Source organism: Agelaius phoeniceus, chromosome 3 (assembly GCF_051311805.1).
Source record: "Agelaius phoeniceus isolate bAgePho1 chromosome 3, bAgePho1.hap1, whole genome shotgun sequence".
NCBI classification, from domain to species: domain Eukaryota; kingdom Metazoa; phylum Chordata; class Aves; order Passeriformes; family Icteridae; genus Agelaius; species Agelaius phoeniceus.
This window is the reverse complement of record NC_135267.1, coordinates 44,231,268-44,243,299: the sequence shown is the minus strand read 5'-3', so window position 1 is coordinate 44,243,299 and position 12,032 is coordinate 44,231,268. Positions and strand designations below refer to the sequence as shown.

The 12,032-nt window shown below is 37.5% G+C and overlaps 1 protein-coding gene across 4 annotated transcripts in view; it reads left to right on the top strand.

Annotated features, from left to right (window-relative positions):
* Positions 1–12,032, top strand: part of ATAD2B (ATPase family AAA domain containing 2B) — a 74,656-nt gene that overhangs the window by 10,105 nt on the left and 52,519 nt on the right. For 3 of the 4 annotated variants that reach the window (XM_077175125.1, XM_077175126.1, XM_054630047.2), the window contains exons 2-6: positions 5,549–5,703; positions 7,182–7,228; positions 8,235–8,388; positions 10,440–10,542; positions 11,075–11,183. In XM_077175125.1, coding sequence (XP_077031240.1) covers positions 5,549–5,703; positions 7,182–7,228; positions 8,235–8,388; positions 10,440–10,542; positions 11,075–11,183 — 568 coding nt within the window. Of the gene's footprint in view, positions 1–5,548; positions 5,704–7,181; positions 7,229–8,234; positions 8,389–10,439; positions 10,543–11,074; positions 11,184–12,032 lie in introns of those variants that run through there. The other variant, XM_077175127.1, reaches the window with a different exon arrangement.

The following is a 12,032-nucleotide window of genomic DNA, read 5'->3' as shown; positions in this document are numbered from 1 at the left end:
ATAATCTGGGACATCCAAGAAGATGTGTTGTTAATCAAAAGTTGTATTTTAAATTAGAAAATAGAGAGTTAGAAATAACCAGGGGACCTGGATTTAATTTCTCTACGGTCACTAAAAATAAGATTGACACATGTCTGAAATTGTTGTCTTTTCAGAGAAGTGGAAGAAGTTACATTTCAATATCAGAAGCTAGGGTTTAACTAAAGTTAGAAGCAGAGGTTTTTGAAAACCTGTGGCTGAAACAGATTTTTTGAAAATGTTTATTTCATTATTAAGAGAAATTAACTTTCAGGGTCTTTTGTGCTTATTTAGTGGGTTAAAAAGAAAAGCTATTTATGCATTTAACAGAATGCAGAGAAATAGGATTGGTCAGCTGAACATTGAATGTCAGTACATTAATTTTGTGTCTTAGACATGGGAAGAGGCCATAGAAAAAACAGTTGCTGCAGTGCTTAAGAGAATGGGTTGAAAAGTTGCCTGAGTGAGGAGCTGTGTGAGCAGTGGTGTGAGTGTTCAGGGCGTGGCAGACACTGAGCAGGGTGTGCCCCACAAACTGTACAGCGGGGACAGCAAGTCTGACCATGGTGAATAACTCAGATATTCATGTCTGCATGCCTGTGTCTGTGTAGAGACGAACCTGTGGCAAACCAGACAGAGTCTTTTTCAGAAATTGCAAGGTGTGGTTGTGGTTTGAATGTTATATCATCTCTTACTTGAGAACTCTGTGAACTTGTGTTCACATGCTTGGAGATGCCAGTGGTAGAGATGGTTTGTACTCATTCTCTGTGTCCAAGACTACTGGATTAGGATTATTTTGGGGTGTTCAGACCAGCAGTTTAAGAAGACTTCTTTGGTTATTCTCTTAGCCAGGAAATTCAACTTAAACAGAAGAAGCATCCCCCCCCCCCTTTCCCTTCAAAGATGCTAAGTAATCTTTGTATTTTAACTTGGGAATTAATCAAATGTCATGCTTTAGCCAGCTGCTTCCTGTGACATACCTGAAGGCACTGTCAGTGAGTACTGCCCTGCTATGTGTGTTCTTCAGTCTTGCTGAAAGACTGTGCTGGTATAGTTGATGTTCTAAGAGGATAAACTGAGAAGGAAAAGGCCAGTTTTATTAATGGATTTCTAGTTTGTGTTTTCCAAAACTTGAGGACTCTACATGTTTTAAATAAAACTGTTAGTATCAAATTAGTGTTTCGAAATTTAGGGATGGATAGAGAAGAGACTGCAGGTAATAATGTATACCAGTGTGTTTGTAGCTTGTTCATAGATAGGTATTAAACAGTGTTTCTGTCTTTCTCCTTTTCATACAAAGCAGAGAAAGCATAGAGATAACATGCGACTATATATGTTTTCTTGCTTTATTATTTATTTTAACTTTTGTTTCTAGATATATCAGTACCATCATTCAAGTGCCTTCAGTGAAGGTGTGTTACCAGTTTGCCCCCACTGCCTCTGCCTAAATTGAATCTTAGCTCAGCAGCTGATTTGTGGTATTCATTCAGCTGTCACATTCCATTTTGCTTTTGAATCCAAAGATAAGACTGTGTTTTGCCAGTCTAGAGCGTGGATGGTATCCTGTTAATGCTAGTTATTTCCTTACTGATTTGTAGCAAGAGTGCTTTCTGTAAGAGGTGGTTCTGGTTGTTCTGGATCCCAGCTGGAGTTTGCTGGATCTCTCTTTTCTGTTGGATCAATGCAGTTGCACCAAATTTTGTTTCTCTCTTTGTATCTTCTGACACTATCTAAAGTAATTTTTCCATTTTTCTCTGCTTGCTTTTTCTTTGTTGCTTTGGTATGCTTGAAGGCAATTTCTGACATGATTAAGATTTTATTAATTCATATTCTCTGCATTCTCTCAGCGTGTGAGTTGCATTTGCTTCAGTGCCAGTGTTTCATTAGGAGCTTTGAGTGCAGTGCCTTGGTTCCTACTTCTGCAATTGCATTATTAATTTCTTAATTTTTAAGTTTGATGCTTGTATCATATTTTTCTAGTCCCAGAACATTTTCATGATATCTAATCTGAAGTAATAAGTTTCTGGGTTGAAACTGAAGTGCTATTTTTAATCATTAAAGGTATAAATGGTTTGAGACCCAGTTCCTTGAGGGAGCAAGCTGACTCCTGTGGAATCGTTAGACCTGTTATGCTATAAATGGGAGGAAGCAGTGGATAGACTGCTCTCTGTAAAGGCTTCCCAAACTGAAATTAATTTTCTTCCTTGTTCTAGTGTATCCCAGTTTGGATAATCTCTTGAGTGTTATGAAAACTATATCTGTATTTTACCGTGGGTAGTGAAGGTTCTGGATAGTAGTCTGATTTCATTCCCCAGAGTTTGAATTTTTAAAATTGTCTGTTAACTGGAAAATGGAGCTTGGATTCTTGGTAATGTATTTAAAATTTCAGTGATTTCAACTTTATAGTAGCTTTGTCACTACTTCATGATAAAACATTTTCTGTGTTAGTGCATCTTACACAGCATGTACTCCAATATAGGTTAGTATTTGGACTTCAGTATCTTAAGATTTAACTTGGTTTGTACTTGCTGAGTTTGTGCATAGAGTTAATATGCAGGCAAGTGAGGCTCAGCTGAAAATAATAGCCTAAACAAAGAATAACCTAATTAAATAACCCCCTTAATTGCTAGTCTGGTTCCTTAGGCAGCTGCAAGGAACTGATCGCTCACGTGATCACACTGACAGCCTGCTTTTCCAGTTTCTGAAGCTATTTGCCAGCATATGTTCATTTGACAGCATTAGAGTTCTCCAAGATACTCAACTTTTATGAATTTTGTGAATATTTGTAGCAGAGGGAGACCTGAAGTAGCAGAATTTGTCTCCATTGTCAGTATTTTGTTTTAACTGCCAGCTGACAGAGCAAGATCCTAGCTGAACTTGAGACTTGGGACCAGAGGCAAGGCACTGGAGGAAATGCAGAGAAAGGTGATGATAGGGGACTCTGACGAGTTTGGCTTTTTGCATGAAAAGGGGTGGAGATGGAATACAGGAACCTGTGCATTACTAATTTCACGGCTGGCAAATAGTTTTAATGTTACTGCTTGTAAAGCTTTGTTACGTGCTGCTTCATCTTTCCTAGTTTCATTTTCTCTGTCTTGTTTAGCCGGTTTTAAGCTGGTTCTGTGGCTTACCTTGAAACTCTGCTTCTATCCTTCACAGGGGAGCTTGTGTAGTTTTGGAAAGTTGTTACTAAAATTGACCTAAGCAGGGTTGTATTTCTCTAAGTTCACAAGTAAACTGATAATAAAGCAGGAAGTATATGCACAAATACTTAGAGTGTTCAGAAGTGAATATGAAAGCTACTAAAATTTTGTAAAAAGTTGGTATTTTGTAGTTTCAGAGGGTTATGGAAAACAGCCAGGTGCTGCCCATGTATTTTGTAGGGCTATGCAGGGTGCAGGTGTTTTGCATTTAGGAATGGTGGTAGTTATCATCTTTTGTACTTGTATGATCCCTCAGTGAAATGATTAAGATCACCGACAAGGTAGGAATTCCATCTAAAAGAAGGAAAGTGAACTTTTGAAGCTTAGTGAGCTGGTCTGGTTTATGGATGGATCAGAGAAACATCAGAAGAGGATCTGAGGAGGTTGGAATGGTGCTGTGTAGTCAGGCAAGGGAGTGCATGGGCTCTTCTTGTGTCACATTGGTGCTGAGCTGTCTTGTCAAACCGCACCCATACATTTGGATTTCCCTTTCTAAATACTGTGCTGTGTTATTCTGTCTTCCTCTCTTAAAAGATAAGCCTTTTTATTAAATTTTCTGAGTATGTGACATGTGATGTTGAAGTATCTGGAGTACAAATCAGATTGTTGTTGTTACTAAGCCCAATGAACAAATGGGACTTCTGTGGTTATCTCCTTGTGTTTAAGTAAAACTATCTCTTTGTCATAGTTCAAGTTCTTACTGACAATTCCTGGACCTTAATATTTGAAAATTGGTTCTCTATTGTTGCAATAAAGGATGTTTAGTTTTTGAATCATAGAATCATAGAATGGTTTGGGTTGGAAGGAACCTTAAAGATCATCTAGTTTGAAAACCCTTGCCATGGGCAGGGGCACCTTCCACTATCCCAGGTTGCTCAAAACCCCATCCAACCTGGCCTTGAACGCTTCTGGGGATGGGGCAGCCACAGCTTCTTTGGGCACCCTGTGCCAGGGCCTCACCACCCTCATAGGGAAGAATTTCTTCCTAATATCTTACCTGAACTTGTCATCTGTTAGTTTAAAACCATTCCTTGTCCTGTCAATACACGCCCTTGTTAAAAAGTCCCTTTCCAGCTCTCTTAGAGTCCCTTTAGTTACTGGCAGGTTCTATAAGATCCCCCTGGAGCCTTCTCCAAGCTGAACAACCCCAATTCTCTCAGCCTGTCTCCACAGCAGAGCTGCTCCAGTCCTTGGATTATCTTTGTGACTTTCTCTGGACTCGCTCCGACATTCCCATGTCCTTCATATGTTCTGGGCCCCCTGGCTAGACAGAGGACTGCAGGTGGGATCTCAGGAGTAGGGGCATAGGTAGGGAGAATCCCCTCCCTTGACCTGCTGCCCATTTTGCTGCTTTTGGCACTTTTGGCTTTCTGGGCTGCAGGAGCACAATGTGGGGACCTTCTTGTCAAGCAACACCCCCAAGTCTTTCTTCCCTGGGCTACTCTCCATCCATTCTCCACCCAACCTGTACTTGTGCTTGGGATGTGCTTGCCGGACCCAGATGCAAGACCTTGCACTTGGACTTGTTAACTTTGTGAGGTTTGCCCAGGGTCCCACTGAATGGCATCAAGACTGTTTTGATGAGCTAAAATTTGTAGTTAATAGAATCCTGGTTTTATGTTTTGTTGTGGTAGTTCACCTAAATAGAAGCAGATCCTCTGAAGTTTAGTGTCTGTCTATTTTTTGTGTACATTGCTACTGTCTTTGAGTTTCTGTCTCTGTTACTTTTGATAAATGCAATGGAAAAAAGGCCCCTTTTGGTACTGTTTAGGTGCTTTTTAAAAGATGTTAAGAGTAATGTGGTTAATGTACATAATGCTGTTAATGAACATGTTGGACATCTCCTGGCTATGTGCTGGGCAGTTTGATGGGTAGAACAAGGTACTGGAAAACTCTTAGAGGAAGGAAGAGTGTTTGTTTAAGCCTTTTAAAGACAAAAACAACATCAGCAGAATAAATAACTGCTGTGGTTTTAAATATCTTAATATTTCACAGTCCTTTTCTCTCTTTATGGCATTATTAGCTCTTTGGCAAGTAAGGTGAGAATAGCAGTGTCGTGTATGATACATAAAAAACACAATGAGTTATACAAACAATACTTGTTCAGAAATCAGGAAAACTGCTATAGAAGTTTAATATTTGAAATGAAATATTTTCATAGTTTCTGGTAATGTTTTCAGAATAAACACTTTTAATAGTGCACACAAATTGGTCACTAAGAGTTTGACAGACACTTTCCTTTTACTGAACTGAAGTTTAACCTTTTTCTGTAAGGATATCTGCAAATGAGCCAAGTAAGTATGATCTGATGCTTTTTTTCTTTTCAGAAAGATGAAGGTAGTGATGCTAGTTTGAGTGATAGCCACATATCTCCTCCTGCCAAACGTACCTCAAAACATGCTGATCCTGTGGGCAAAGACAAATCAAAATCACGCGGTACTGGGCAGAGAGAGGAATGGAGCATCTCAACTGGACAGTCCAGGTAATTGGTGCCAAAAGAAGAAAGAACTTATACCAATTTTTTTTCTGTGTTGTTATCCCATTTATGCTAGTTCTGTAGTCAGCTGCAGCTCAGGAGTGTACTTTTGAAACATGTTATTTTTACAAAATTTTCTTCATTTTAATACTCCAGGAATGTGGATTGCATCAATTGTCTCATCTCTGTTTCCTTTCTATGCATATTTGTACAAAAAATATAAAGTAATTTTATTTGAGATGCAGTCTGAATTTTGGATTCTTGATGCATCCAAATTTAGTAATGTAATTGGTATTTTTATGTACTCAAGCTATAAGAAGACATGATATTTTAATTAGGGAATCAGTGTTACCATCTTTAGGGAATGCTTAACAGTCAAGTTTATTTCTATTGTTCTTCAGCCTCGTAAGTAAATTTTACTGAATATAGCCTCAGCCTTGCCACATTTTTGTAACTTGAAGCAGAAGTAATTAATTTTATTTTATAAATTATTTCATTGTATTTTACAAAGCATCCTTGTATTCATAAGGTTCCTCACATGGTTACAGGTAACTGTGAGACAATGTACACAGTATGTTCCTGATCCATGAACTTTCAGTTAATACTGATTGTTTTGTAGATATGTATTTCATATTTATGTACCTGTCAAAATCATTCTTGAAATGATTTGTATGTAAGAGTGACTGTAAGTCACTACTGCACTTTTGACTGCTAGGATGAAGTTTGCTTAAAAGCTGTGTAAATCTCAAGATAGATTTACCTCTTCTTATTTTTATTTTTCTCTTTTAAAACAGAATGAATTAAATCTAGCGTATTAATGTGCAATGGTAATTGGGAATGTATTGAAACTTGTGCACCTTCTGTTTCTTTTGTTTGTAAGAGTAGACTTGTCCTGGAGCTCCTAGAAATGTCAATATACAAAAAGAAATATTTAATGTAGCTGGGAGAATTTAGATCATTGTGTCAAATGAAATTTGGCCAGGGTACTGAAAATCATATTGTTGCTCATTTAGAAGCCACTGCGACATTTCTTTGCATCTGAAGTTTTATGTTGGTTCTTCTGCCACAATCCAAAGCACTGTGCTTAACAGTGATCTTCAGTCACTAAGACTTTTCCCAAAAGTTCTGTTACTTCTACTGGTTTATCCAAAGTGTTGGAATGATGGTTGCCTTTGGAGAGCTATACCAAGGTTCAGTTCTGAAATTTAAGGAGAGAGTTAATAGCATAAGGGCATGAAGAAGGATTAAGGAGATTAATCAGAGAGGTGCTTTGACAGTTGGGGGGATTCATACAATTGGTATTGAGCAGTTTTGTCCTTACTAAGGTGTTGGGCATGAAGTAGACTCTTCCAAGGCTTTGTCTTGGAAAGGTTTTGAAATTAGAGTATCATGGAGCATTTTACAGTCAAAGTTCTGTTTTCACTGTGTGCCTTTTGCTTGGCTAAGGAATGTTAATGTTATTTGTATGTCTGATTGTCTCATAGGCTAACTTCTCAGCCTGGTGCTGCACTACCAAATGGACGTAGCTTATGTAAGTAAATTATAGCAAAGCTTTTTGTATCAGCTTTTGCATTAAACAGTTTTATGTCAATGATATTCAGTGGCATATGTTTTTGATAACTTTACTGATTCCTTTGACCATTTTGACCAGAAAAGCTGCTCAGTTTTTTCCTGTTGCCATCTTGGATACTCTCTGTGGATATGGGGAACATTTTTAGATGAAAATCCATTTCTCTTCTCAATTCAGACCTCTTGGCCATGATCTTGATGTTTTCCTTAATTCCCAAATTACTGTTATGAGCTAATTTTGGCCTTCCTCTCTCAGTTGGTCTCTTTAATTTAGTCTCTTTGCTCATCTGAAATTTGGCCTTTTGTGGTTCTTAACATTACTTAACTCTATTGCTTTAGAGAGACCTGCCTTGTCTGCAGCTCCTGCTACCTTGAACAGTCTTCTTAAAAGCTTGTACCTTACAAACTTGCCATTTCATTGCTTATCTCAGCTAAAACCACTTTGTCTTTTGTGTCCCTTTTTCATCAGTTCTGTCTTGTTTAATTTTGTGTTGACTCTATTAGTGTTATTTCATTAGGCATATTTGGTATTTTGTTATTTATTGTGGTGCCTAAGGAACAATTAGCAGTGGGATCTCTTTGTTTGGCACTGTACAGAGTAGCTGGTATAGATTTGCTTGTGAAGTCAGTATGTTGTATCTGGTCTTTTGATACTATATTTGAAAGACTAAGAATTGAAACTGTGGGCCAAGTGTGCATTTTAGTATTGATGTTAACTTAAAAATATTGAATGCTTAATTGAATGCCAAATTTTCATCATAAAATAAGATTATCATCTAAGGAAACAAGCTTGAATATGCAGAAGTAACTTTTAAAATAACTTTGATAGGAATTAAATACAGTTCTTTAGTTCATACTATGCTTAATAACTTTTGGTTTATTGTCCTTGATAAGTATTCTCTTATTAATTCTTGTTTGTGAAAATGTTGTTTCCTGCATTTTGAAGTAGTAATACAAATTTCTCTTAGCTCTCAAAAGCCACCCCCTTCGAGGGGAAAAAAAGGGAGATGGGGACCATGCTTGCATAAACGGAGATATAGAAGTCAGAAAAAGTTGTCGGTCCAGGAAAAACAGATTTGAAACTTTGAATCAGAGTTTATTGTTTGATCAGCTAGTAAACAGGTATGTGGGGATACTACAGTTGTATTCACAAAGCACCTTAATGATTTTTTTAAATTAGAAACCCCTGTGTTCCAGTGCCATGTCTGTGTTTTATTGTGGGGATGCACTGAGACAAGCTAGACTGTGGTTTGAGTTACAGCTGGGTCTGTGCTGTGATTGCCATGGTGTCCATGCTCTAAATGCAGAGCAGCTTCCCAGGCTTTCATTGAGGAGTAAGTTACTCTGTCCTTACACCTGGATAAAGCTGTGTGTTGGCAGTTACTGCAGAGTGCCTGACGTGCTGTAAATCCACACCCTAGTTTGTTTCTTGGTAACCTGTTTATGTAGTGATACCTTAAATGTCATGTAAATTGGTGATTAGCAGCAGTGCTTGGAAGCATTCTAGATTTTGCTTGTATGATTTGATCATAAAATATCAAAAGTTTGTAGCTTTCTTTTGTTTTTGTTTTTTACCATTTGTTAATAATTCACATAGGGTGGGTGTCACTTTTTGACATTTACTGTGCAGACAAAGTAGGTCAGGGAGGCATGGTCTGGTCTGAGCATAGGAATGGGAGCCAGAAATGCTTTTTCTGAAATATTATTTCTCTGTAGCCCTGGGCAGGTCATTTAATATGTCCTGATCTTCCCACCTGTAAAACAGGTTTTAGCAGTCACACCTCTGAGAGACTGCTTTCTCCAGAGCTGGAAAATGATGTAAACATTTAATTGTCAAGTATGATCTTTATTTTTAAATGTATTCTGTTGAATCTTTTATTAATTTAATTTTTTTTTCGACTTACTCAGTAACTACTTGGTATCAGTGTGCAAACTTATATTGAGTTACATATATTTTTCTAGTTGCAATTGAATCTTCCTCTTCTCATCAACAGTAGGGAAAAGTCTACCATGAAGGTTGTAATTTGATAAGATCATGGTACTGAAGTCTGTATATGAGCTTTTACTGGTAACAGTGTGTCCCATAATCATTGGAGGTTTTTAAGAACAGGTTTGACAAAAGTCTGTCAGGAATGATTTAATCATTCTGTAGTGTGCTCTTGCCTGGCAGAGCACGTTGACTTTTCCAGGTCCCTTCCAACCCTATTTTCTTTGGTAGCAAACTGCAGCATGATTTTACTTGAAATTGTTCTGTCACTCATCACAGATATTTTGGAAGAATTATTTAAAATGGAGAGGAGCTCTCATAATGAAAGTGTGGCCTTACTGACTTACATCACCAGAACTTCCACTGTCTTCTTTCTAGGCAGTCTTTGACCCTTTAGATTTACTTTTAACCAGCTTGAAAAAAAGGAAATGAAGGTTTCTGTCTTAGTACAAATATTATCCAAATATAGCAGAATTCCAGTTAAAAGCTACTCTAATCACCATAGAGAGCAGTAACATGGTCTTCAGGACAGGTGGCCAAATAATTGACTTGGCCTGGCTAATACTGTGCTGTTCTCTTCTTTAGCAGTGAAGCATCTTGGCCAGGGTTATCACTTACATACCACTGCTGTTTTGACAGCTGTTTACAAATACTCCAGATAATGAAAATGCTGGCTAAATAGTAAATGAGAAATGATCGTGAGGTCAAATACTGAATTATGAGATTCTAGATGTTACTGATTTAATAAAAATCCTATATTTTCTAGTGTCTCTTTGAGGCCAGGGTAAGAAACTGTAAAGCTTATGGGGTGGAGGCATTAAATGCATTCCCATTATTATAATTATATAGGTGAAAAGCTTTACTTTCTTATTTTTCAAATTTAATCTTGCCTGACACCTAATCTAATGTCTCAGCAGTTGCAGATTTATATGCTACAATTTATACTGAGCCAAATTATTTTTAAAAATTTGTTAAAATACTACTCTCTAATTTGAACTCCAAACTTAAATAGCATCAGCATTTCTTCTTTTACATACTTATTAGTTTATATTCTTTCAATTTTATTATGGTTAGGTTTGTAGTTCATTGATAGACAACTTAAGATGTTGAATGCTATGTCAAAGTTCTGCATGGCATTGTTTAAAGACTGATTTTTTGTGTGTGTTAACTGTTGCATATATTTTAGTACTGCTGAAGCTGTCCTGCAGGAAATGGATAATATTAACATCAGGAGGAACAGGCGATCTGGGGAGGTAGAACGGCTGCGGATGTGGACAGATACTGAATTTGTAAGTGCAGAGTTTCTGAGATCTTGGATAAAAGTCATATCAAGGCAGAGCATGTTTGTTTTGCAAACACCATACATTTATCTATAGCTCTGTCTAAAGGTTTATGATTTTCTTTGGTGGATAACATTAAAAAAACATGATGAACTAAAATTCAGAACTAAATTAGCGGATATACACTACATTGTTTCCTTATTGATAAATTCATTGTCGTGCTCTCCTGATGTGCTGTGGTGGTTCTTTGGTTTGAAGCATACTCTGGTAGCCTGGAAGCAGCAGGACCAGGGACTGTCATCTGCTTTTTTCATGAAAACTTGATACTGATGTTACTTTGTATTAGGTGGACTAGGTACTGTCGGAGAGATTTACTTTAGCATTTATTATATGAGACTGCTTTTGTAGTCTACCTGTGGAGAGCTCTGCTGGAAAAACACTTGAGGACTAGAGATTGTGTGGAGCACTATTTACTGCACTGGGACTAATACTGAGTGACATGGGACACTACTGATGGAAGTGCATGTGAATTTTATTCCAGGAAAACATGGATATGTATTCTCGAGTGAAAAGAAGGAGGAAGTCACTGAGAAGAAATAGCTATGGGATTCAGAACCACCATGAAGTGTCCACAGAAGGGGAAGAAGAAGGTAGGGGTTGTAAAAAATAGTGGGGGCTTGTCCAAAACACTTATAGAACAAAGTTATCCTTCTCATAAGATAGAAATATATTGCACTTCAGAAAGCAGAACAAAGCCTGGTTTCAAAATGTTTGTATAGTTAATTTCCTTCCTTCTGTTTTTCTTAATTCTAAGTAATTGGAGCTTTCCTTCCATTCCGTGTAACAATCCTCTGGTGGAAATCAGGGTTTCATGAGTCTAGTCTACAACTATGTGTGTTCTAACTGACTTGGTGTTTCTCATGTGCTGAGTGGCAATTACCAGAAAGAATTTGTAATAGTTAGGCCTGCATCCTTCCTTTGGGGTAAGGTATTAATTAAAGTCTCCTTTCTGTCCACTGACATTTTAGGAGGCTTGTAGGTGCACAGCTGTATTTGAAATTCTACTTTCCTTTAAAAATTTGAATAAAACTGGTCAATGGGTTCAAAAATTACCAGGAAAGAAGGGATTGTGCCTAACTTTGATTGCCTGATCAGCATCATGCTTGGGCTCCTTAAAAAATCCGACTTAAACTTCAGGCATCCATACAGGTTTCAGCATAGTGCATCTCAATTTTTAATTAAAACTGCTGTGGAAGGTATGGTTTGTCCCAATGACTAAGAATGCAGTCCTGGTTCTGAGATCCATAGATGGAAGTTGTGATCCTGTTAACAGATGTATCTATGTTGTGCCTTTATACACAAGGTATATAAAGTGTATTTCTGTGTTCTTTGCTTTGTTTAAAAATGATGTTGTGAATCATAAAGTTGTACTTATTTTCATGCTGTGTCAAATATTTGATTTATTGAGGCTCCTATGGGAAAAGAGACTAAAGGAATAA